This window comes from Bufo gargarizans, chromosome 3 (genome assembly GCF_014858855.1).
Source record: "Bufo gargarizans isolate SCDJY-AF-19 chromosome 3, ASM1485885v1, whole genome shotgun sequence".
NCBI classification, from domain to species: domain Eukaryota; kingdom Metazoa; phylum Chordata; class Amphibia; order Anura; family Bufonidae; genus Bufo; species Bufo gargarizans.
Window position 1 is genome coordinate 568,830,563 of NC_058082.1, and position 27,413 is coordinate 568,857,975.

Here is a 27,413-nt window from a genome sequence, read left to right on the forward strand (position 1 = left end):
GATTTATTTTTACTGTAAAAAAAACATTTCCCGAACTCGGGTTTGGTTCCAAGGTACCACTTCTGAGCCAATACATTCTAATACTGTACAGTATTGGACCGAAGTTTTATGTTAATCGACTTTGGATGTTTTATCTGAAGTCGATTCGCTCATCCCTAGTTGCAATATTTCTTATTGCAGAAAAAAAGCCTCTTTCTCCCCTTATCAGATGCCTTCCCTCCCCCTGCACTGATCAGTTACTCTCATGAGAGGAGATGGATTTTCAGCTTCGCTTAAAATATTTTAACACCACATTCTTACGTCTTCCGATCGCGTAATAACTTCTTAGATTTGTTTTTACTGTAAAAAAAACATTTCCCAAACTCTGGTTCGGTTCCAAGGTACCACTTTTAGGTCAATACATTCTAATACTGTACGGAGCGCTCGCTCCGTACAGTTGGACCGAAATTTTATGCAAATCGACTTCGGATGTTTCATCTGAAGTCAATTCGCTCATCCCTAGTTGCAATATTTCTTATTGCAGTAAAAATGCCTCTTTCTCCCCTTATCAGACTCATGGATTTTCAGCTTTGCTATAAATATTTTAACACCACATTCTTACATCTTCCGATAGCGCTGTCTTTTAACTTTTATACTATCATAATTGATGGGCTTGGTATATGTGTTTTACTAAGCCTTATGTCCACAATGTCTTTGACAGCACTACAAACCTATATCTACATATTGATTTGTAGGGGTGAAAATGTTTGTAATACAGCAAAGTGATGGAACACGCTATGAATTTTTTTTCTTCTCATAGAATCTGTATGAATGTGTGAGGCTTAGTGCGACCACAAACTCAGGCTTGCTGATGCAGTTTTGGAAGCTAAAATCAGGAGTGAATTAAAAAAGAAAGGTTTTGTCTGTCCTTTATACTTTCTCTACTTTTATGATCAACTCCTGATTTTGGTTTCCACAGCTGCACCAGGAAACCTGCGTATGTGCCCATGCCAGATGCTACTAGCGATTGTCTGGAAGGGAAGCGCTCCCTCCTTGCAATGGGTAGATAATTGGAAGAGGACACCACTGCTATTACATACAGCGATACATAGAATATACAACATAGAATACATAAAAATAAACAATTATAATCTTGAACCAGGAGTAGGAAGTTAAAGAGGCGGTGGACATGGCGGTGTAGTGTGAAGAGGCAGAGAAGGCGGAAGAGGAAGCCAACACTGTTTTTATGATATTTATTTATTTATTTATTTTTATTTGTCTGTTAACCCCTTCTACCCCAGGCCAGTTTTCACCTTCCTGCCCAGGCTATTTTTTTTTACAAATCTCACATGTCACTTTATGTGGTAATAACTTTGGAACGCTTTTACTTATCCAAAACAGATTTTTTTCTCGTGACACATTATATTTCATGACAGTGGTAGATTTGAGTCAATATATATTTCACCTTTATTTATGAAAAAAAATTTTTTAGACTTTCAAGAAGATTTCCCAAACCATTTTTTTTAAGCACCAATTCAGTTATAAAGATTTTGAAGCGCTTACGTAATGGAACTCACCCATAAATAACGTCATTTTAGAAAATACAACCCTCAAATTATTCAAAACTGTTGTTACAAACTGTGTTAACCCTTTAGGTGTTCCACAAGAACTAAAGGAGAATGGAAGTGAAATTTCAAATTTCATTTTTTTTTTTTTTTTGCTGATTCTTCATGTTGATAAATTTTTTTCTTGCCACACAGCAAGGGTTAACAGCAAAATAAACCTCAATATGCATTACTCTGCTTCTGCAGGTTACAGAAATACCCCATATGTGGTGGTGAACTGCTGTAGGGGCACATGGCAGTGGTCAGAAGGGAAGGAGCGCCATGTGGTTTTTGGAGGCAGATTTTGCTTGAATGGTTTTCTGGCAACATTTTGTATTTGAAGAGACCCTACAGTGGAAACCTTCAAAAAGTGACCCAATTTTGTAAACTACACCACTCAAAGAATATATTAAGGGGTGCACTGAGCACTTTGACCTCAAAAGTGTTTTGCGAAATTTAGAAACACTTGGTTGTGAAAATGAACAGTTTAATTTCTTCCAACAAAATGTTGCATTAGCCCCAAATGTTTCATTTTCACAAGGGGTAACAGGAGAAAAAGCATCCTATAATTTGTTACCCATTTTCTCCTGAATATGGCAACACTCCATATGTGGTGGCAAACTGCTGTAGGGGCACATGGCAGGACTCAGAATGGAAGGAGAGACATTTGGCTTTTGCAGTGTAGATTTTGATAGATTGGTTTATGGTCGCCATTGGTTTATTTTTTGAGCGATTGTCATGTGGGGGTTCATTTTTTGCAGGATGTTATCTCATTGGTACCATTTTGGGTTACATATGACTTTTTAAATCACTCAATATTACGCATTTTGTAAGGTGAAGTGATAAAAACTGGCACAGTTTTTATTTCTTTATTTTCACAGCATTCACACGTGAATCATACGGACTCAGCGATATCTAATATGCCTATTATTTTTATTTTCGTTAAGTTTTACACAGTAAAGGCATTTTTGACAAGAAAAATATCTTGTTTTTGTGTTGCCATTTTCTGAGACAGATTTATTTTATTTTTAGAGCGATTGTCTTAGGTAGAGTCTGTTTTGGCACAGTTTTTATTTTTATTTTTTAACAGCACTTACCTGAACGGTCATATCATGTGATACTTTTAAAGAGCAAGTTGTTATGGACGCAGCAATACCTAATCTGTCTATTTTTTTATTTTTTTTGTGTTAAGTTTTACATGGCAAAAGCATTTTTGAAAAGAATAAAATCTTGTTTTTGTGTTGCCTTTTTCTGAGGGTTCAAAGTGGCCCACAAGTGAGAAATGTGGGGAAATATCCTTATTTAAAAATTAACTTTTATACGATATACATTAAAATATACACCTAGGATGTATCACAAAAACAAAACATGTAGTAAAGGGGTACTGTGGTGTCAACCCCACTGCTGGCAGGAAGGGAAAAGATACTTCTTGACACTAAAGCGCCTGTATATGCGCTCAAAATGTAACCAACCAACATACACACAACATATATTGGGGTTCATCAATGAATAACCCACTTCTGGTGGAGCAAGGAAAAGATGTCACTGCCGCGCCTGTGTGGACGCAGGCAGTCTTACCTTACCGACCAGGTGACTGGGATCAGCACGGCAGGGGACCAGGCCTGATGAAAAGGAGTATAGACAGGAGTTGTAGTCATGAAAATAGCGGTACTGTGCCCTATATCGCCCTATATTCTTGATAGGAATGGGGCCTATTTTCATGCTACCTGTCTATACAGAGCACTCGCCCTAGAAAGGGCGACCCCGTCCGGATGCCTATCCCTAGTTAGGACCTGAACCCTAAGATAAAAAAGAACAAAAATAATAATTGCTGTAGTGACTACAAGCCTCCCGACGTGGCACGTTTCTGTCGTGTCGACTCCTCAGGGGGATTTAAAACTAGTAGAGACCAAAAAAGGGGCAGAAAACCGCTCTATAACCGCAGGTAGCAGTCTGGTATACACTGTGGTTAAGCGGCATCTTAGAACACTAGACTCAAACAATAATAAAGTTCAGAATCTAGGGGCAGGCATCCGTGGTGCTGGATCGCCATGCTGCAGAGGAATAAATGCTTCTCCGCTTTTCAGTGTGGGAGGATAAGATGGTCCTCAGTCTGGTGGTGTCCCTATCATTCAGGGGGTTCTTCAACCTATGCCAGCCACCCTGACACATACCTTGGTGAAGTTTAAATACATTCCCAGCGCGCCTCTTGTTGGGAGACCGCCCTGTCAGCACCTGCGCCGGCGTGTGACGTCACGCGCGTGCGCCTCGACGCGCAACACGTCGCCGCATGTACCACATGATTACGGCGGCCAATCAGGTCCGGAGGCGGAGGGGAATAGCGGTTACCCTGGAGACTGTCAACAGGAAGTAACCTCACAGTACATCTCTAGATAGAGGCGTCCGTGGCAACGCTGTGATAAGAAGTCACAGCAACATAGGGCCGATATTTCTTGCAAGATACCAGCAACATGATAATAATACAGGAAACTGGACATATTACCAGGTGTTTAACAAATGTTTGGGATAGATAGATATCGCATACATATACATATTGGCATGAGGAAGGGGATGCCTACATAATCAGGGGTATGGACTCCAATACCGGAAATGTGAATTATCATTGCCAGTGTAGGCATCATCACCACTATTGGAGATACTACCCCATTTTATATGAAGCACCCGAAATCCAGCCTTTCATTTAGGCCTAGGGGTGCAGATGTTTTAAGTTGAAAGATCCAGCGAGATTCCTGTTGCAGCAGGCACCTGTCCCAATTACCTCCTCTCACAGGTGGCTTGACCAAATCAAAACCCAGGAATTTCAGGGAAGGTTTTCCATTATGTACAGTGTGTACATGTTTCGAGATAGGGGTATCTCGTTTGTGAGAGATATCCCCTAGGTGCTCACCTATCCGCCTCCTGAATTCACGTATCGTTTTGCCCACATACTCAATCCCACATTCACACTGGATCCGATAGATGACCCCTCTGGATTTACAGTTAATGAAATGTGGGATTGAATATGTTTTCTGGGTGACATTGCTTACAAACGACTTGGTGACGTCTATGCGTTTGCATGCTATACAGTTCCCACATCTATAGCATCCCACACTCCTAGGTCGCAACCAGGTGGTTTTGGTGCGATCAGGTGCATAATGACTGTGCACGAGCTTGTCGCGTATGTTCGGTCCTCTGCGATAGGTAATTTGGGGTTGATCACCCAGGACATCTTTCAAGTCGGGATCCATTTTGAGAATCTGCCAGTGGCGTCCCAAAATCTGCCTCACTTGTTTGGACCCCCTATCAAAATTGGCGATCATTCTCGTGACCCTAGTTGGCGGGAGAGATGGTTGATTAGATGTGAGCAATGGTCCTCTTGGTCTAGTCAGGGCTGTCTGGTACGCCGATCTCAAAACATAGTCCGGGTATCCCCTGGACAAGAATCTACTCCTCATATCCGCTGCTTGATTGATAAAATCACGTTTATCAGAGCAATTACGTCTCAAACGTAAATATTGCCCCCTAGGAATTCCTGTCCTGAGTGGGAGAGGGTGATTGCTCTCCCACCTCAGGAGGGAATTCGTAGAGGTGGCCTTCCTATAAATCGATGTATCCAGCTCCCCCCTCCCATTCTTGGAGATTTTTATATCGAGAAAGGGCAAGGTGGTGGGATGGGACTCGCTAGTGAAGCGCATACCGATCTTGTTGTGATTCAGATACTGGACAAAGGCTTCAAAAGTCCCAAGGTCACCATTCCAGAGAATAAAAATGTCGTCGATGTATCGCGCCCACAGACCAATCTCATACGTCTCCAGGGCTTCATCCTCCTTAAATACGATGGTCTCCTCCCACCAGCCCAGGAACAGATTGGCATACGATGGGGCACAGGGGCTCCCCATCGCCGTACCCCTGAGCTGGTGGTAGGTCCTCCCATCAAAGGTGAAAAAGTTACGTGTAAGCGTAAACTCAAGCAGACGTAGGACAAATTGGCTGTGGGCGCGATACTGACAACCCCGGGATCGGAGAAAGTGTTCTACCGCGTTGAGACCCAGATTGTGTGGTATAGATGAATACAGAGCCTCAACGTCAATACTGGAAAGGAGACATGTATCTTCCAGTGTCAACCCCTCAAGACGCTTCAGGAGGTCTGTGGTGTCTCTAACATGGGAGGGGAGAGCCGTGACAAACGGTGCCAGTACCCGGTCGATATAAATACCCAAGTTCTGGTTAAGGTTGTCCACCCCCGATACAATAGGTCTCCCCTTTAGGGGGGTGACCCCCTTATGCACCTTGGGGAGGCTATAGAAGGTAGATTTCCGAGGGTACGGAGGGAACAGAAAGGCAAATTCGTCAGCGGAGATGATGTTCTTAGCTTTGGCTTCTTCCAAAATATTTTTAAGTTCACGCCTGTAGCCCTCAGTGGGGTCACTATGTAGTACTTCATACGTCCCTGAATCAGACAGTATATTCCTACACATATTCACATATTGCGCCGAGTCCATGACCACGACATTCCCCCCCTTGTCAGCGGGTTTAATAACGATTTGGTGGTCGTCAGCTAGTGATGAAATAGCGGTGGTCACAGACTCGGCGCAGTTGGAATAGTGTGTGGACACCTTGAGATCCTCAAGGTCTTTGGTAACCATGTTAAGGAATACATCTATACACGAAAGTTCATTCGCCGTTGGTGGCATCTTTGTACTCTTTACTTTTAAGTTGGTAAAAGGACCGTTGCCCAGAGGGTTATCCTCGTTGGAGTCTAGGGACTGCAGGACTTTTACATCCTTCAGTAGTCCCATAGGGATCCCTAACTCAAGGCATTGACGGCGGTCCATAAGTTTGAAATGTTTGTGCCACCTTAATTTGCGAATGAATAGATTAACGTCTTTCACAGATGAAAATCTATCAAATTTTGGGGTGGGCACAAAGCTAAGACCTAGTTCGAGAGCCTTAATTTCCTCAGTGTTTAACACACGTGAGGAAAGATTAAGGACTTGTGGTCCCAAGACTAGTTCGGAGGTTTCTGTATGCGGTTGCGTAGCGGGTATTCTATGTTCTGGTTGAACTGGCCTAAAAAACGATTGTCCTGGCCTCTGTATGGGCCTCGACCTCTACCTCTCCTATACCTACCCCTATTAGGGTGTTGACTCACTTTAGGGGCAGTTTCTCTCTCAGAGTCGGATAGGTCAGTTTCAGTAGAAGATCTTTCAGAATTACTTGGTACCGTGTCTCTTCTTGTATTATTAAGAGAAGAATATATACGGTTTTCTTTAAAATCTGAAAGATCTCTAATAAACTGTCGATGTTTCCTTTCTTTAAGATGGTATTGGTATTTTTCTAGGGTAAGTTGGAGCTGCTTTTCTTTATTCTGGAATTCCGCCTCTTGCGAAAAAGTCTGTACTACCTCTGTATATTCTGTCAGTTTCTGACTAAGGGTGGCTAGGTTGGCTCTCTCCTCCTCCAGCAGAAGCCTCATCAGCCTGAGGGAACTACTAGTAGCTTCCTGCTCCCACTTGGTCAGGAAGCCAGGATGTTGTCGTAGGCGAACCGCTGGGAGGAGAGAGATACGTAGCCCCCTAGGAACAATGTTATTTTTAATATAGTTATCTAAACTTTGCACCTCCCACCAGGACGTAATCTGTTCTTTATAGACCTGAGTAAGGTCTGAAAATGCGGTTTGAAAGGATGGTAGATACTTTTTTTGGGTGAACTGTTTGTCCGAAAATATATCCTTGGCCTCATGTAACCAGTTCTCTGCATCAAAACCTGTTGCCAGGAATCCTGCCATATCAGTAGGAAATGATAATATCTGATTGAGACTATTGGTGAAAACAGTCCCACTGATATTTCAAGATTACCAAAGCTCAAAGTGGCCCACAAGTTGAGGCTCTGTATTCATCTATACCACACAATCTGGGTCTCAACGCGGTAGAACACTTTCTCCGATCCCGGGGTTGTCAGTATCGCGCCCACAGCCAATTTGTCCTACGTCTGCTTGAGTTTACGCTTACACGTAACTTTTTCACCTTTGATGGGAGGACCTACCACCAGCTCAGGGGTACGGCGATGGGGAGCCCCTGTGCCCCATCGTATGCCAATCTGTTCCTGGGCTGGTGGGAGGAGACCATCGTATTTAAGGAGGATGAAGCCCTGGAGACGTATGAGATTGGTCTGTGGGCGCGATACATCGACGACATTTTTATTCTCTGGAATGGTGACCTTGGGACTTTTGAAGCCTTTGTCCAGTATCTGAATCACAACAAGATCGGTATGCGCTTCACTAGCGAGTCCCATCCCACCACCTTGCCCTTTCTCGATATAAAAATCTCCAAGAATGGGAGGGGGGAGCTGGATACATCGATTTATAGGAAGGCCACCTCTACGAATTCCCTCCTGAGGTGGGAGAGCAATCACCCTCTCCCACTCAGGACAGGAATTCCTAGGGGGCAATATTTACGTTTGAGACGTAATTGCTCTGATAAACGTGATTTTATCAATCAAGCAGCGGATATGAGGAGTAGATTCTTGTCCAGGGGATACCCGGACTATGTTTTGAGATCGGCGTACCAGACAGCCCTGTCTAGACCAAGAGGACCATTGCTCACATCTAATCAACCATCTCTCCCGCCAACTAGGGTCACGAGAATGATCGCCAATTTTGATAGGGGGTCCAAACAAGTGAGGCAGATTTTGGGACGCCACTGGCAGATTCTCAAAATGGATCCCGACTTGAAAGATGTCCTGGGTGATCAACCCCAAATTACCTATCGCAGAGGACCGAACATACGCGACAAGCTCGTGCACAGTCATTATGCACCTGATCGCACCAAAACCACCTGGTTGCGACCTAGGAGTGTGGGATGCTATAGATGTGGGAACTGTATAGCATGCAAACGCATAGACGTCACCAAGTCGTTTGTAAGCAATGTCACCCAGAAAACATATTCAATCCCACATTTCATTAACTGTAAATCCAGAGGGGTCATCTATCGGATCCAGTGTGAATGTGGGATTGAGTATGTGGGCAAAACGATACGTGAATTCAGGAGGCGGATAGGTGAGCACCTAGGGGATATCTCTCACAAACGAGATACCCCTATCTCGAAACATGTACACACTGTACATAATGGAAAACCTTCCCTGAAATTCCTGGGTTTTGATTTGGTCAAGCCACCTGTGAGAGGAGGTAATTGGGACAGGTGCCTGCTGCAACAGGAATCTCGCTGGATCTTTCAACTTAAAACATCTGCACCCCTAGGCCTAAATGAAAGGCTGGATTTCGGGTGCTTCATATAAAATGGGGTAGTATCTCCAATAGTGGTGATGATGCCTACACTGGCAATGATAATTCACATTTCCGGTATTGGAGTCCATACCCCTGATTATGTAGGCATCCCCTTCCTCATGCCAATATGTATATGTATGCGATATCTATCTATCCCAAACATTTGTTAAACACCTGGTAATATGTCCAGTTTCCTGTATTATTATCATGTTGCTGGTATCTTGCAAGAAATATCGGCCCTATGTTGCTGTGACTTCTTATCACAGCGTTGCCACGGACGCCTCTATCTAGAGATGTACTGTGAGGTTACTTCCTGTTGACAGTCTCCAGGGTAACCGCTATTCCCCTCCGCCTCCGGACCTGATTGGCCGCCGTAATCATGTGGTACATGCGGCGACGTGTTGCGCGTCGAGGCGCACGCGCGTGACGTCACACGCCGGCGCAGGTGCTGACAGGGCGGTCTCCCAACAAGAGGCGCGCTGGGAATGTATTTAAACTTCACCAAGGTATGTGTCAGGGTGGCTGGCATAGGTTGAAGAACCCCCTGAATGATAGGGACACCACCAGACTGAGGACCATCTTATCCTCCCACACTGAAAAGCGGAGAAGCATTTATTCCTCTGCAGCATGGCGATCCAGCACCACGGATGCCTGCCCCTAGATTCTGAACTTTATTATTGTTTGAGTCTAGTGTTCTAAGATGCCGCTTAACCACAGTGTATACCAGACTGCTACCTGCGGTTATAGAGCGGTTTTCTGCCCCTTTTTTGGTCTCTACTAGTTTTAAATCCCCCTGAGGAGTCGACACGACAGAAACGTGCCACGTCGGGAGGCTTGTAGTCACTACAGCAATTATTATTTTTGTTCTTTTTTATCTTAGGGTTCAGGTCCTAACTAGGGATAGGCATCCGGACGGGGTCGCCCTTTCTAGGGCGAGTGCTCTGTATAGACAGGTAGCATGAAAATAGGCCCCATTCCTATCAAGAATATAGGGCGATATAGGGCACAGTACCGCTATTTTCATGACTACAACTCCTGTCTATACTCCTTTTCATCAGGCCTGGTCCCCTGCCGTGCTGATCCCAGTCACCTGGTCGGTAAGGTAAGACTGCCTGCGTCCACACAGGCGCGGCAGTGACATCTTTTCCTTGCTCCACCAGAAGTGGGTTATTCATTGATGAACCCCAATATATGTTGTGTGTATGTTGGTTGGTTACATTTTGAGCGCATATACAGGCGCTTTAGTGTCAAGAAGTATCTTTTCCCTTCCTGCCAGCAGTGGGGTTGACACCACAGTACCCCTTTACTACATGTTTTGTTTTTGTGATACATCCTAGGTGTATATTTTAATGTATATCGTATAAAAGTTAATTTTTAAATAAGGATATTTCCCCACATTTCTCACTTGTGGGCCACTTTGAGCTTTGGTAATCTTGAAATATCAGTGGGACTGTTTTCACCAATAGTCTCAATCAGATATTATCATTTCCTACTGATATGGCAGGATTCCTGGCAACAGGTTTTGATGCAGAGAACTGGTTACATGAGGCCAAGGATATATTTTCGGACAAACAGTTCACCCAAAAAAAGTATCTACCATCCTTTCAAACCGCATTTTCAGACCTTACTCAGGTCTATAAAGAACAGATTACGTCCTGGTGGGAGGTGCAAAGTTTAGATAACTATATTAAAAATAACATTGTTCCTAGGGGGCTACGTATCTCTCTCCTCCCAGCGGTTCGCCTACGACAACATCCTGGCTTCCTGACCAAGTGGGAGCAGGAAGCTACTAGTAGTTCCCTCAGGCTGATGAGGCTTCTGCTGGAGGAGGAGAGAGCCAACCTAGCCACCCTTAGTCAGAAACTGACAGAATATACAGAGGTAGTACAGACTTTTTCGCAAGAGGCGGAATTCCAGAATAAAGAAAAGCAGCTCCAACTTACCCTAGAAAAATACCAATACCATCTTAAAGAAAGGAAACATCGACAGTTTATTAGAGATCTTTCAGATTTTAAAGAAAACCGTATATATTCTTCTCTTAATAATACAAGAAGAGACACGGTACCAAGTAATTCTGAAAGATCTTCTACTGAAACTGACCTATCCGACTCTGAGAGAGAAACTGCCCCTAAAGTGAGTCAACACCCTAATAGGGGTAGGTATAGGAGAGGTAGAGGTCGAGGCCCATACAGAGGCCAGGACAATCGTTTTTTAGGCCAGTTCAACCAGAACATAGAATACCCGCTACGCAACCGCATACAGAAACCTCCGAACTAGTCTTGGGACCACAAGTCCTTAATCTTTCCTCACGTGTGTTAAACACTGAGGAAATTAAGGCTCTCGAACTAGGTCTTAGCTTTGTGCCCACCCCAAAATTTGATAGATTTTCATCTGTGAAAGACGTTAATCTATTCATTCGCAAATTAAGGTGGCACAAACATTTCAAACTTATGGACCGCCGTCAATGCCTTGAGTTAGGGATCCCTATGGGACTACTGAAGGATGTAAAAGTCCTGCAGTCCCTAGACTCCAACGAGGATAACCCTCTGGGCAACGGTCCTTTTACCAACTTAAAAGTAAAGAGTACAAAGATGCCACCAACTGCGAATGAACTTTCGTGTATAGATGTATTCCTTAACATGGTTACCAAAGACCTTGAGGATCTCAAGGTGTCCACACACTATTCCAACTGCGCCGAGTCTGTGACCACCGCTATTTCATCACTAGCTGACGACCACCAAATCGTTATTAAACCCGCTGACAAGGGGGGGAATGTCGTGGTCATGGACTCGGCGCAATATGTGAATATGTGTAGGAATATACTGTCTGATTCAGGGACGTATGAAGTACTACATAGTGACCCCACTGAGGGCTACAGGCGTGAACTTAAAAATATTTTGGAAGAAGCCAAAGCTAAGAACATCATCTCCGCTGACGAATTTGCCTTTCTGTTCCCTCCGTACCCTCGGAAATCTACCTTCTATAGCCTCCCCAAGGTGCATAAGGGGGTCACCCCCCTAAAGGGGAGACCTATTGTATCGGGGGTGGACAACCTTAACCAGAACTTGGGTATTTATATCGACCGGGTACTGGCACCGTTTGTCACGGCTCTCCCCTCCCATGTTAGAGACACCACAGACCTCCTGAAGCGTCTTGAGGGGTTGACACTGGAAGATACATGTCTCCTTTCCAGTATTGACGTTGAGGCTCTGTATTCATCTATACCACACAATCTGGGTCTCAACGCGGTAGAACACTTTCTCCGATCCCGGGGTTGTCAGTATCGCGCCCACAGCCAATTTGTCCTACGTCTGCTTGAGTTTACGCTTACACGTAACTTTTTCACCTTTGATGGGAGGACCTACCACCAGCTCAGGGGTACGGCGATGGGGAGCCCCTGTGCCCCATCGTATGCCAATCTGTTCCTGGGCTGGTGGGAGGAGACCATCGTATTTAAGGAGGATGAAGCCCTGGAGACGTATGAGATTGGTCTGTGGGCGCGATACATCGACGACATTTTTATTCTCTGGAATGGTGACCTTGGGACTTTTGAAGCCTTTGTCCAGTATCTGAATCACAACAAGATCGGTATGCGCTTCACTAGCGAGTCCCATCCCACCACCTTGCCCTTTCTCGATATAAAAATCTCCAAGAATGGGAGGGGGGAGCTGGATACATCGATTTATAGGAAGGCCACCTCTACGAATTCCCTCCTGAGGTGGGAGAGCAATCACCCTCTCCCACTCAGGACAGGAATTCCTAGGGGGCAATATTTACGTTTGAGACGTAATTGCTCTGATAAACGTGATTTTATCAATCAAGCAGCGGATATGAGGAGTAGATTCTTGTCCAGGGGATACCCGGACTATGTTTTGAGATCGGCGTACCAGACAGCCCTGACTAGACCAAGAGGACCATTGCTCACATCTAATCAACCATCTCTCCCGCCAACTAGGGTCACGAGAATGATCGCCAATTTTGATAGGGGGTCCAAACAAGTGAGGCAGATTTTGGGACGCCACTGGCAGATTCTCAAAATGGATCCCGACTTGAAAGATGTCCTGGGTGATCAACCCCAAATTACCTATCGCAGAGGACCGAACATACGCGACAAGCTCGTGCACAGTCATTATGCACCTGATCGCACCAAAACCACCTGGTTGCGACCTAGGAGTGTGGGATGCTATAGATGTGGGAACTGTATAGCATGCAAACGCATAGACGTCACCAAGTCGTTTGTAAGCAATGTCACCCAGAAAACATATTCAATCCCACATTTCATTAACTGTAAATCCAGAGGGGTCATCTATCGGATCCAGTGTGAATGTGGGATTGAGTATGTGGGCAAAACGATACGTGAATTCAGGAGGCGGATAGGTGAGCACCTAGGGGATATCTCTCACAAACGAGATACCCCTATCTCGAAACATGTACACACTGTACATAATGGAAAACCTTCCCTGAAATTCCTGGGTTTTGATTTGGTCAAGCCACCTGTGAGAGGAGGTAATTGGGACAGGTGCCTGCTGCAACAGGAATCTCGCTGGATCTTTCAACTTAAAACATCTGCACCCCTAGGCCTAAATGAAAGGCTGGATTTCGGGTGCTTCATATAAAATGGGGTAGTATCTCCAATAGTGGTGATGATGCCTACACTGGCAATGATAATTCACATTTCCGGTATTGGAGTCCATACCCCTGATTATGTAGGCATCCCCTTCCTCATGCCAATATGTATATGTATGCGATATCTATCTATCCCAAACATTTGTTAAACACCTGGTAATATGTCCAGTTTCCTGTATTATTATCATGTTGCTGGTATCTTGCAAGAAATATCGGCCCTATGTTGCTGTGACTTCTTATCACAGCGTTGCCACGGACGCCTCTATCTAGAGATGTACTGTGAGGTTACTTCCTGTTGACAGTCTCCAGGGTAACCGCTATTCCCCTCCGCCTCCGGACCTGATTGGCCGCCGTAATCATGTGGTACATGCGGCGACGTGTTGCGCGTCGAGGCGCACGCGCGTGACGTCACACGCCGGCGCAGGTGCTGACAGGGCGGTCTCCCAACAAGAGGCGCGCTGGGAATGTATTTAAACTTCACCAAGGTATGTGTCAGGGTGGCTGGCATAGGTTGAAGAACCCCCTGAATGATAGGGACACCACCAGACTGAGGACCATCTTATCCTCCCACACTGAAAAGCGGAGAAGCATTTATTCCTCTGCAGCATGGCGATCCAGCACCACGGATGCCTGCCCCTAGATTCTGAACTTTATTATTGTTTGAGTCTAGTGTTCTAAGATGCCGCTTAACCACAGTGTATACCAGACTGCTACCTGCGGTTATAGAGCGGTTTTCTGCCCCTTTTTTGGTCTCTACTAGTTTTAAATCCCCCTGAGGAGTCGACACGACAGAAACGTGCCACGTCGGGAGGCTTGTAGTCACTACAGCAATTATTATTTTTGTTCTTTTTTATCTTAGGGTTCAGGTCCTAACTAGGGATAGGCATCCGGACGGGGTCGCCCTTTCTAGGGCGAGTGCTCTGTATAGACAGGTAGCATGAAAATAGGCCCCATTCCTATCAAGAATATAGGGCGATATAGGGCACAGTACCGCTATTTTCATGACTACAACTCCTGTCTATACTCCTTTTCATCAGGCCTGGTCCCCTGCCGTGCTGATCCCAGTCACCTGGTCGGTAAGGTAAGACTGCCTGCGTCCACACAGGCGCGGCAGTGACATCTTTTCCTTGCTCCACCAGAAGTGGGTTATTCATTGATGAACCCCAATATATGTTGTGTGTATGTTGGTTGGTTACATTTTGAGCGCATATACAGGCGCTTTAGTGTCAAGAAGTATCTTTTCCCTTCCTGCCAGCAGTGGGGTTGACACCACAGTACCCCTTTACTACATGTTTTGTTTTTGTGATACATCCTAGGTGTATATTTTAATGTATATCGTATAAAAGTTAATTTTTAAATAAGGATATTTCCCCACATTTCTCACTTGTGGGCCACTTTGAGCTTTGGTAATCTTGAAATATCAGTGGGACTGTTTTCACCAATAGTCTCAATCAGATACTTTTTCTGAGGGCAATATTTTTTTCAATTTTTTGAGCAATTGACTCAGGTAGAGTCTCTTTTTTTTGTGGAATGAGATGACGATTTGATTGGTAGCATTTTGGGGTACAGTACATACAACTTTTTGATCACTTGATATTACACTTTTTGTGAGGGAAGATGACCAAAAAATGGCACTGTTTTTGTTTACAGCGTTCACCTGATGCAATCCATTTGTCTAGCTCCTGTGTGAGCCTGCAACTTACTGAGAGTATCATGGCGCCTGATCTTCCCTCACAAAACTACAATCCCTAGCTTTCTTGCTGTGAGTGTAGATGTATATTTATTGGCTGCCTGATACAGTCCGGTCATGCCCCCTCTACTCAGTAATCACCAGCACACTAACACTCCCTTTGTTTTACAAGACATTTAGCTAGAGAACTAATAGCAACACACTGAGCATGCTCGACCTAACAAAGGCTCAGAACTACAGGTCGATGCCATGGTAATTTATGAGGAAACACAGTGGGTAGCAGAGGAAGAAAACTACTTTTATGACTACTAAATGGTAAATATGTGAAATTTACATTATATTAGGTAATTATTGATGATTAATTAGTCTAAAACATGTTATATTTATGGTAACCGGAATACCCCTTTAAATGGGACAGACCCATCAGTCCGTACGTGCAGATGTGTGCACAGTACTCTTCTACCATGTTGCGGAAATGTTGCCTCCTGCTAAGATGTTCTGCTAAGAGTTCTGACCTCACCATTAGTAGAGCGGTATTCGAGGCTACAAGATGACGCAGAACGTCCTGTCGTCTGCATGCACCAGAGGAAGGTGTTTCATTTGGGCGCATAGCTGGCACAAAACAACAACGTCCTCTCCCTGCATCAGGAGCTCCACCACCACCAATTTTTTTTTCAGTCAACCACAAAATAGTAATATTATCGCTTTATGTCACTGACACAATTAACAGAATGATTAACTCTCCTATTACAGTAAGGCGTATGCAAAGGTGGTGTTTTGAACCCCAAAAAGTGGTTTTATGTCACAGACGCAAATTAAATTTATTAAGTTTGGAACCCCCAAAAATGGCTTTATGTGACCGACACAATAAACAGACTGATTAACTCTCCTAATACAGTAAGACGGACGCAAAGGCTGTGTTTGGAACCCAAAAATTGTTTTATGTTACTTACACAATTAACAGACTGATTAACTATTCTATTACAGTAAGATATATGCAAAGCCGGTGTTTTGAACCCCCAAAAACGGCTATAGGTCACACACAGAATTAACAGCCCGAGTAAGTATTGTATTTATTTTTCACTGGCGCAAAGGAGGTGTATTGCACCGATCAAAAATGCCTACAGGTCACCCACAGACTTAACAGACAGCCTAACACTGTCCCTCACTGCAGCAGCGTCCTGTCCCTACACTAGTTAGAGCAGAATGGCAACGCAACACGTGATCTGGGATTATGCATGTAGGGTCACGTGCTGCGCCGTCCAATCACAGCCATGCCAATACTAGGCATGACTGTGATGGCTTCGAAGTGCTCACAACTTAAAAGCTTGTTTATTGGCTGCTCTGCAGCCTTTCAACAGGCTTTATTTAAAATCTGAACACCGAACAAGAGAATGGACTTCCACGCCAATGTCCGTGTTCGGGCACCCGGACACCGCAATGTGCGGTACGGTCTGGGTTTGCTTATCCCTAGTGTGCAGCATTCTTCATTCACCTCCTCTGTATAGGTGACCCTTACTGGAAAGCACAGAAAATACTATGTTCCTGCAATGTACATTTGGATGCTAGTAATACAATACAATATCATGCTGTTATTAATGTGCACGTTTCATGGTAGATGTTTTAACAGAGGAACAAAATGAAATGATTTCTCAGCTAACTGGATGCGCCAATCAGTTCCTACCAAAAGTGTGTGACCCTTCACCGTACCGCAGCATCACTGGAGAGTGTAATAATAGGTAAGGAAAATCTCAGCAGAGGAGTAATGACCTGCCTTATATGAACAAGCTGAAAACATCAGTCATAGTATTAAATAATCTAAGAATATACTGTATGTACTGTGTGTGTGTATATATATATCTATATACAGTACAGACCAAAAGTTTGGACACACCTTCTCATTCAAAGAGTTTTCTTTATTTTCATGACTATGAAAATTGTAGATTCACACTGAAGGCATCAAAACTATGAATTAACACATGTGGAATTATATACATAACAAAAAAGCGTGAAACAACTGAAAATATGTCATATTCTAGGTTCTTCAAAGTAGCCACCTTTTGCTTTGATTACTGCTTTGCACACTCTCTTGGCATTCTCTTGTTGAGCTTCTAGAGGTAGTCACCTGAAATGGTCTTCCAACAGTCTTGAAGGAGCTCCCAGAGATGCTTAGCACTTGTTGGCCCGTTTGCCTTCACTCTGCGGTCCAGCTCACCCCAAACCATCTCGATTGGGTTCAGGTCCGGGGACTGTGGAGGCAAGGTCATCTGGCGCAGCACCCCATCACTCTCCTTCATGGTCAAATAGCCCTTACACAGCCTGGAGGTGTGTTTGGGGTCATTGTCCTGTTGAAAAATAAATGATGGTCCAACTAAACGCAAACCGGATGGAATAGCATGCCGCTGCAAGATGCTGTGGTAGCCATGCTGGTTCAGTATGCCTTCAATTTTGAATAAATCCCCAACAGTGTCACCAGCAAAGCACCCCCACACCATCACACCTCCTCCTCCATGCTTCACGGTGGGAACCAGGTATGTAGAGTCCATCTGTTCACCTTTTATGTGTCGCACAAATACACGGTGGTTGGAACCAAAGATTTCAAATTTGGACTCATCAGACCAAAGCACAGATTTCCATTGGTCTAATGTCCATTCCTTGTGTTCTTTAGCCTAAACAAGTCTCTTCTGCTTGTTGCCTGTCCTTAGCAGTGGTTTCCTAGCAGATATTCTACCATGAAGGCCTGATTCACACAGTCTCCTCTTAACAGTTGTTCTAGAGATGTGTCTGCTGCTAGAACTCTGTGTGGCACTGACCTGGTCTCTAATCTGAGCTGCTGTTAACCTGCGATTTCTGAGGCTGGTGACTCGGATGAATTTATCCTCCGCAGCAGAGGTGACTCTTGGTCTTCCTTTCCTGGGGCGGTCCGCATGTGAGACAGTTTCTTTGTAGCGCTTGATGGTTTTTGTGACTGCACTTGGGGACACTTTCAAAGTTTTCCCAATTTTTCGGACTGACTGACCTTCATTTCTTAAAGTAATGATGGCCACTCGTTTTTCTTTACTTAGCTGCTTTTTTCTTGCCATAATGCAAATTCTAACAGTCTATTCAGTAGGACTATCAGCTGGGTATCCACCTGACTTCTCCACAACGCAACTGATGGTCCCAACCCCATTTATAAGGCAATAAATCCCACTTATTAAACCTGACAGGGCACACCTGTGAAGTGAAAACCATTTCAGGTGACTACCTCTTGAAGCTCATCAAGAGAATGCCAAGAGTGTGCAAAGCAGTAATCAAAGCAAAAGGTGGCTACTTTGAAGAACCTAGAATATGACATATTTTCAGTTGTTTCACACTTGTTTGTTATGTATATAATTCCACATGTGTTAATTCATAGTTTTGATGCCTTCAGTGTGAATCTACAATTTTCATAGTCATGAAAATAAAGAAAACTCTTTGAATGAGAAGGTGTGTCCAAACCTTTGGTCTGTACTGTATATATATTTCATAACTACTACTTTTATAACTACAGTACAGACCAAAAGTTTGGACACACCTTCCCATTCAAAGAGTTTTCTTTATTTTCACGCCAAATTAACACATGCCTGAATGCTCCAGACCAGCAACTTGCCAATACAGAGGTGGTCACATCTATCAGATACTGTGTCAGTTGTGACCACTGTGTCTGAAAGGGCATTCCCTGGGAGTGCGGCACTACTGATGCCCGAATGGCTTCCGTGCAGATTTGGGAAGCCATTCATTCTCTCTGGTAGCCCTAATCTCTCCGAAGGATCCAAGAAGCCACAGGCATAGGCTGCAAAGGTAATTAACAGCAATCAATGGGACAAGCAATCTAATGATCGCATCTTCAAGTCCCCTAAGAGGACTTAATTTAAATGTAAAAAAAGGACTTTTGCACTTTTTTTTTTAAAGAAAAACAATCCAAAAATGTTCCCTTTTGGGTGGTGATTTTGAGTAATTCTAAACTAATTGCAAAAGTTTGGGATTGGAATTTTTGGGGAAATTCATAACAAATTTCATATAGAATTGATCTGCTCATCTGTAGCCAAAATGATACCAAAAGGTGGCTGTAATGATTACCATATCAATGGATAACAGGTGAGTATATTTTTTTAGGCGAATCAAAATACATGTATACAAAAAAATGAAGCAATCTTTGAGTGGGGATATAAACTCAGTGGGCCAGATTTATCATGACTCTGACAGCTCACTCCACTTTAACATATGGCTAAAGTCAGTTTTAGCCAAGTCAGATTTATGATTGGCCCTTTAAGACTGTAATAAATGTGGTTTGACGGTAGCAGTTTATCCGTCAGTAAGCAGCTTTACAAAAGTCGCACATCTTTGCGAAAAAGTCGCACGTTTTTATGAAAAAGTTGCATGTTCTATTAAAAAGTCTCATAAGATAAGCATGGTCCTCACTGGGGTGAAATTGCGACTTTTTTGTGACTTTTTTGCGACTTTTTAAATAGTCCCAATAGTAAATCTGTCTAGAGATTCATTTACATAAGAAAACACGCCCACTTTCAGAAAACTGGCGAGCATAGTGCAGAGCAGAAAAAAGTTGCAAATTTGTGCGCAGTTTTAGCGTTTGAGACTTTTTTGGGGACTTTTTCACTCCATTATTCTGACCTGAGCTAATGATAAATCTGGCCCAATGTATTGAACATTCCAAATGCAAATGCTAGATGGATGAAGGATAGCAAACAATGCAGTGTAAAAGTTAGGAAATACATACAGAATGTGAACATGTAGAAATGTTTGATACATTTTTGGTATAAAGAGGTTGGAAGTGAAAATGGTACGTTACAAAGATAAAAATATACAGTACAGACCAAAAGTTTGGACACACCTTCTCATTCAAAGAGTTTTCTTCATTTTCATGACTATGAAAATTGTAGATTCACACTGAAGGCATCAAAACTATGAATTAACACATGTGGAATTATATACATAACAAAAAAGTGTGAAACAACTGAAAATATGTCATATTCTAGGTTCTTCAAAGTAGCCACCTTTTGCTTTGATTACTGCTTTGCACACTCTTGGCATTCTCTTGATGAGCTTAACAATGAAAAAGGACTATACAGTGCGGTCTTCATTATTGAATGAAACGCAGCTGTGGGCTTATTGGCCGCGCAGGTCTTCACCGCAGCATTGGTGCAACTCACCAGCAGCATGGCTTTTCCGTGTGGGGGTGCCCTAGGGCAGAGTGGCCTGGGTATACCTGATTTACAGCAATACTTGACAAAATAATTTGTAGTGAATTAAATTTCTTGGCTAACTTCGGCAAAGTTCAATATATATCAGAGATCAGCAAAGATCACTTTGCTGATCTCTGATATACATTCTACATAATAAAAGCCCTGTGTGCGTGCGCTGTGTCCGTGTGTGTGTGCCGATTTTTACACTTGGTATGAGCAGCGACACGGCGCTCCACAGGCTGCCTGCACTGCCCACCAGTGGCGTACTAAGAGGGGGGGGGGCGTGGGGGGTGGTCCGCCTCGGGTGCTGGCTCTCAGGGGCTGCCAGAGGCCAGAAGCAATGACTGCTTCCATCAATACAGATGGAAGCGCTCATTGCTGGGAGCTGGGTCCTGTCACTCACCGCTCAGCTTCCCGCGCTCTTCCCCTCCTTCAGGCCGGTGGTGCTCTGAATGGTGAAGCAGGGAGACTTCTTTCTGCTCCACCATTTAGCCTGCAGACACAGATCACGCTGCCAGCCTGTGTGGGCAGAGCCTCCAGACCAGAAATCTGCATCAGCTCTGCCCACACAGTGCTGCAGAGCGATCTGTGCCTGCAGGGGAGAGAGGACTGTGAGCTTCAGGAACGGGAGAAGGTGAGTAGTTAGTGTGTGTAGTTTTTTTTGTTAGTTTTTTTATGCAGAAGGGGCAGAGAGGACTTTATCACTATGAAGGGGGCAGAGAGGACTTTATCACTATGGAAGGGGCAGAGAGGACTTTATCACTATGGAGGGGGGACAGAGGACTTTATCACTATGGAGGGGTCACAGAGGACATTACTAATGTCAAGGGGGCACAATGGGCATTTCTACTATGGAGAAGGCACAGAGCCAGAGGGCATTAATCCATTGAGGGGGCACAGTGGGCATTATTACTGTGAAGGAGGCACAGTGGGTATTATTACTGTGAACGGGGCACAATGATGATTTCTACTATAGAGGGGGCACAGAGGGCATTACTAGCACAGTGGGCATTACTACTATTAAGGGGGCACAATGGGGATTATTATTCTAAAGGGGGCACAAAGAGGGCATTGCAACTGTGAAAGGTTCACATAGAGGGCATAACTACTGTGAGAGGGCACAATGTGGGTATAACTACTGTGAGGGGGCACACATCTGTACAACACAACTGTGAGGGGGTACAATTTTCTAAAAGTATTGGGGGGAGAGGTGCCAGAGAAAGGACCCTCCCCGGGTGCCAAACACCCTAGGCTCGCTACTGCCGCCCACACCTGCGCACCAGCCAATCACCGCCGCCGCTCGCAGTTTATGGTGTGCTCCACGTCGGAGCGCCGCCATTACTGTCCATGCATCACAGAGCTGCACAGTCCCAGCACTATCAGCCACAGAGAGCAGCCCCGGCCAGCAGTCTCACCTACCAGTCACTGCCAGCATCCTCCTCACCATCAGTCAGTGCCACCAGCCACAGCCACCAGTCACAGTGCCAGCAGTCTCAGCACCACCAGTCAGTGCCAGCCGTAGCAGTATGTACAGCCCTATGCAGTCACTGTATTATATTACATCGGGCCCCACTCACTGTAGTATTAATAGGTAACGTGTTTTAAACTATAGTAATTCTCTGCAGCATAAATAAATCCATGTAGTACGGTACTCACTTGAAACTCCTGTAGGCAGGCTGGGCGGCGGCAGCGTAACGTCATTCACTACATCACGCGCCTGCTCCACCTGCTTCATTCATAAAGTGGGAGGAACAGGCATGTGACGTAGTGAATGACGTTACGCTGCTGTAAAGGGTTACTATAATTTAAAACAGCTCCCATGCCTACACGTTACCTATTAATACTACAGTGAGCGGGGCCCGGTGTAATAGAATACAGTGACTGCATCGGGCCCCACTGCCATTACAACACCAGATGCCGGCCCCCATCCCCTGCATTGGGGGTCATTCAATATTTTACACAGGGACACTGTTATGGGGGGGGATCTGTGGATGACACTGTTTTGGGGGGGAATCTGTGGATGACACATATATAGCATAAGATGCTATATATGTGTCATCCACAGATTCCCCCCATAACGGTGTCATCCACAGATTCCCCCCATAACGGTGTCATCCACAGATTCCCCCCCCCCCCCCGATAACGGTGTCATCCACAGAACCCCCCCCCCGATAACGGTGTCATCCACAGATCCCCCCGATAACCGGTGTCATCCACAGATCCCCCCCATAACGGTGTCATCCACACATCCTCCATAATAGTGTCAGTCCATAGACCACAATTAGTTCAAAACCCACCAAAAGCACACCTGTTGGTTCAAAATATTTTTTTCTTATTGTCCTCCTCTAAAACCTAGATGCGTCTTTTGGGCTGATGCGTCCTATAGGGCGAAAAATATGGTAATTACTATAAAAAATAAAATAAAAACAGCAGGCTGTTCACCCACCGGAATAGCTTGCCGGAGAAGGCTTGCGCTAATGTGAAAGTAGCCTAAGAGGCCATAAACACTTATTTAAGCCGCATTATTATCAGTAAGATAAGAACTGAGCTATAATGAGTGTTTATAAAGTCAGAGAGCAGAGATAATGAGTTCATCTGCTCCTAGTCTGATGGAAAAGACAGAAAATCTACAGGCTGCTTCTAGAGCATGTCAACTCTGTACAGACAAAAGGGCTCTATATTTTTAATAAAGACCAATTGAAAAAATGAGTACAATGCAATAATAAAGACAAATGACCCTAAGTTGTACATAGACTTTAAATGAGCTGCCCAGAATTAGAAAAAAATCAACTGCTTTTCAGCAAAAACAGAGCCTATCCACAGTTAGTGTATTGCACTGTATAGCCCTCTTGACCTCAATATATTGTACCTATGCTGCAATCCCAGATACAGTCTATGAAAAGCTGTTTCTATAAAAAAAAAAGTTTTAATTGTGAACAACCTCTTTAAGAATGTATTCTTTACTGTTCACTAATACATAGAAATATATACATATATTTGTTTTGTTTTTACAGAAAGACAGCAATTCTCGGTGCATCCAACACTGCATACAAACGCCTTCTCGAGCAAGAATACGAGGATGGTATATCACTGCCACGAGGCTCGACTCAAAGCCGTCCCATCAATGGGTTTACTCTACCATTGGTAAGAATATCTTAGACACTGTAGTTGCATAGTTCATAAGGTTGAAAACAAACATCCATCTGGAGCAACCTATAATCCTACTGTGTTGATCCAGTGAAAGGCAAAACACCTATGAGATGGTTTCCAGTAGCTCAGTATTGGAGGAACATCTCATTCCTGACTCCAAATATAGCAATCAGAATAAGGCTGGTTTCACACGGGCGTTGCGGATTGGAGCCGGATGCGTTCAGAGTGCGTTCAATGAAACTCACACTATTTTGCAAGCAAGTTCAGTCAGTTTTGTCTGCGATTGCATTCAGTTGTTCAGTTTTTTCCGCGCGGGTGCAATGCGTTTTGATGCGTTTTTCACGCGCGTGATAAAAAACTGAAGGTTTACAAATAACATCTCTTAGCAACCATCAGTGAAAAACGCATTGCACCCGCACTTGCTTGCGGATGCAATGCATTTTTCACGCAGCCCCATTCACTTCTATGGGGCCAGGGCTGCGTGAAAAACGCAGAATATAGAACATGCTGCGATTTTCACGCAACGCAGAACTGATGCGTGAAAAACAACGCTCATGTACATAGACCCATTGAAATGAATGGGTCAGGATTCAGTGCGGGTGCTATGCGTTCACGTCACGCACTGCACCCGCGCGGAAAACTCGCTCGTGTGAAAGGGGCCTAAGTCTGTCTCAGTGGCAGTTTTAGCCAGCGCTCTACTATTTGTAACATAAATGTACTTTCTGTTTCTCTGCCCAAATGTATGACCATATTGAACTTAAATTGCCATCCCTCTTCCCAAGCCTCCAGCTTCCCCAAAATATTCAGCAATACTATATTATCATCCTCTTTGTGGATCACTTTGCATTAACATAGTATTATCTGCAAATACTGGAATTCTACTGCAAAACCCCCCAGCAAGGCCATTAATAAACATATAAAGAAGAACAGGGTTCAATATTGACCCCTGTGGCACCCCACTGGTGACTGTGACCCAGTCTGAAGATGGACCATTAATAGCCACCCTCTGAGACAGTAGTTAACCCATGTACACATAGTCTCACCTAGTCCCAGCATTCTTATTTTATGTACCATCCTTCCACAGCATTACCCTGGTACAGTCCAGAACGTACCTCCTCATGGAGATAAGATTACCTTGACAGATCCAATCCCTTATGAATCCGTTCTTATCTAACAATCTTCCATGCAGGGGTGAAAGAATGTAATTAGGGCTTGGGGTGTTTTCAGTAACTTGCATAGTAATTTGGGGGTTACTACTTCTACAACTACATTATTTCTGGCTAGCCATTATATACACAGTTTGAGAGGCCCATCATTTCTATTTGAACCCATAATATGCCTTTAAAGCTTATGTAGTTTGCTGGAAACAGCCGATTTGTCACAGTGAAGTGAATGTAATGGCATTATGTAGGAGGACGTGCTGTGCCCCCCCCCCGCGCTCGCCAGCTGCAGCCCATGATTTGCAGAAACATCAGATTTGTCTAATAAAGGGGCTGTCTAGCATTTTACATTCATGGCCTATCCCTGAGATATCAGCTGTTCTGTAGTGGCTCCGGCGCTGGAACTAGTAGATATTGCTGGTTACTGCAGCGCTGCTCCAAGTCACTTCAATGGCAGTAACCAGCTCCATACACTATACAATGGATGGAGCTGTGCAGTTCCCATGCCAATGTCCAGTGACAGAGCTACTCCTGAACAGCTGTTAGGTCCCCCACATATCTGATAATGATGGTCTACCCTGATGACACTGGGCAACATATGGGTTGATGTTATTGAGGTAAGAATTTTTCCATAACATACGAGATGAGCGAAGTTTAGAAAACTTGGATTCAGCTGCGTCGCCAAATTTCACAAATATATTCGGTTCATGACTAATTACTGGTCATGAAGCTAATTTCTTAGATAAATAATTAGGGCTTTCAGTGTTAAAATAGGGGGGGGAAAAAATCATACTCACCTCATCCATTTGAGCGTGAAAAGGCAGCCACAGCCATCTTGATTGAAGATCCTGTGCGCTGACCTTATCACGCTGGCCGTCAGGGTGACATCTACATCATTGCACACAAGATTTTAGACGGGATCTTTGCGCTCAAATGGATGAAGTGAGTATGTTTTTTTTTTTTTTTTAACCACCATTACAGGGAAAAGTTAATTGTTACCGTGTTCCCTGAAATTCGGATCGAAGCCCACTTCGGATACTTCGATTCGCTCATCACTATTTGGCATGCTTATAACATAATGACTTTTTTTGCAACAGGCACGTGAAGTATCAAATGAAATGGTTACACTGAATCTGGATGGCCCTCTATCTCGTATGGTCGTGCAATTTGGTCAGTTTTTGGATCATGACATTGGCCTCACTGTTGATACACTATTCACCTCATCGTTTTCTCAGAATGAGGATTGTGCTAACACCTGCGTCAACACATACCCTTGTTTCCCTTTAATGGTAAGACTTTTTTCATTGACGTATTCACATATAAATGCTCTGGTTATTTTACTGAGGAAATCGTAAGATTATAATATAATCATATTTCAGAATTTGACATGTATCTCTTTTTGTGCTGGACAGTTTTCATAAAGTGACAAGTTTTTCATGTTTGACACGGACCCCATACACTCTCATCATCCCATGTGCACGGAGCCATACTGCTCCTAGTACTGAGCCACATGGAGTCTGTGTACTGCCATATAGACAGCAATGCATCTACAGGTAATAGCTCCATAATGTGTCATCAGATTTGTATGGAATCTGACAGAATGAATCCTCTGTTTGCCTCCATACGTTTCTGCGGGTACAGTAAAGGCCACATGCAGTTTGAATTGGAATCCTATGCATGAAGCCTTAGCTTCTAAGATGTAATTTGTCAGCATGTTTAATCAATATATATATAAAGAAGGACATATATATGTATGTGTGTACGTTCCGCGATCACTCAAAAGCGCAACCATCGATTTCAACGAAACTTTGTATACACATCCCTTGCTACCTGGAAAGAAATCTTGTGGGGGTCACAGCTCTCTAGGACGTACCGTTCCTGAGATATTCCCAAAAAATGACCTGCATTAGCCAATACAAGCCTGCAGGTCGTTCTCTTCATATCCCAACTGCCACATACACGGTCACATGTTCCTTATCAGCCAATAGAAGCTCGCAGGCTCTTAGTCTCCACATACACAGTTTTACTCCAGGTTTCCATAACAACCCAGCCATTTTTCTTCACTGCTGTAAGTCAGCTTTAAACTAGGGCTACACGACAACAATAAGTTGCACAACACATAGGGCACAACTACACTGCTCAATGCATCCATCTTGGATGGATTTTTAGCAACTGTTGTATCGCATTCGCAGCATGTCATAGCCTATCATTATAAAAATTGTTGTGCGACATTGGTACGACAAAATGTCGGGCGACACATGTCGTCGTGTAGACCTAGCCTTAAAGGGACAGGGAGCTATGAAGGTAATTGATATGGGGGCAGGGGCCACTATTAAAGGGGCAGCTGCTGTGGAGGTCACCGTTAAAAAGGCAGGGTCCACTATTAAACAGGCAGCTGCTGTGGATGTCACTGTTAAAGGGACAGGCATTGTGGAGCTCACTGTTAAAGGGGCGGGTGCTGTGGAGGTCACTGTTAAAGGGGAGGGTGCTGTGAAGTTCACTGTTAAAGGGGTGTGCACTGTGGAGGTCACTGTTAAAGGGGCGAGCACTGTGGAGGTCACTGTTAAAGGGGCAGGCACTGTGGAGGTCACTGTTAAAGGGGCGAGCACTGTGGAGGTCACTGTTAAAGGGGCGAGCACTGTGGAGGTCACTGTTAAAGGGGCGAGCACTGTGGAGGTCACTGTTAAAGGGGCA

General features: G+C 44.2%; 1 protein-coding gene across 1 annotated transcript in view; it reads left to right on the forward strand.

Annotated features, from left to right (window-relative positions):
• Window positions 1–27,413, forward strand: part of LOC122931839 (myeloperoxidase-like) — a 75,252-nt gene that overhangs the window by 32,044 nt on the left and 15,795 nt on the right. Inside the window, exons 4-6 of the mRNA XM_044285894.1 lie at window positions 16,803–16,923; window positions 23,424–23,553; window positions 25,817–26,008. Of these exons, the coding sequence (XP_044141829.1) occupies window positions 16,803–16,923; window positions 23,424–23,553; window positions 25,817–26,008 (443 nt within the window). The remainder of the gene's footprint in view (window positions 1–16,802; window positions 16,924–23,423; window positions 23,554–25,816; window positions 26,009–27,413) is intronic.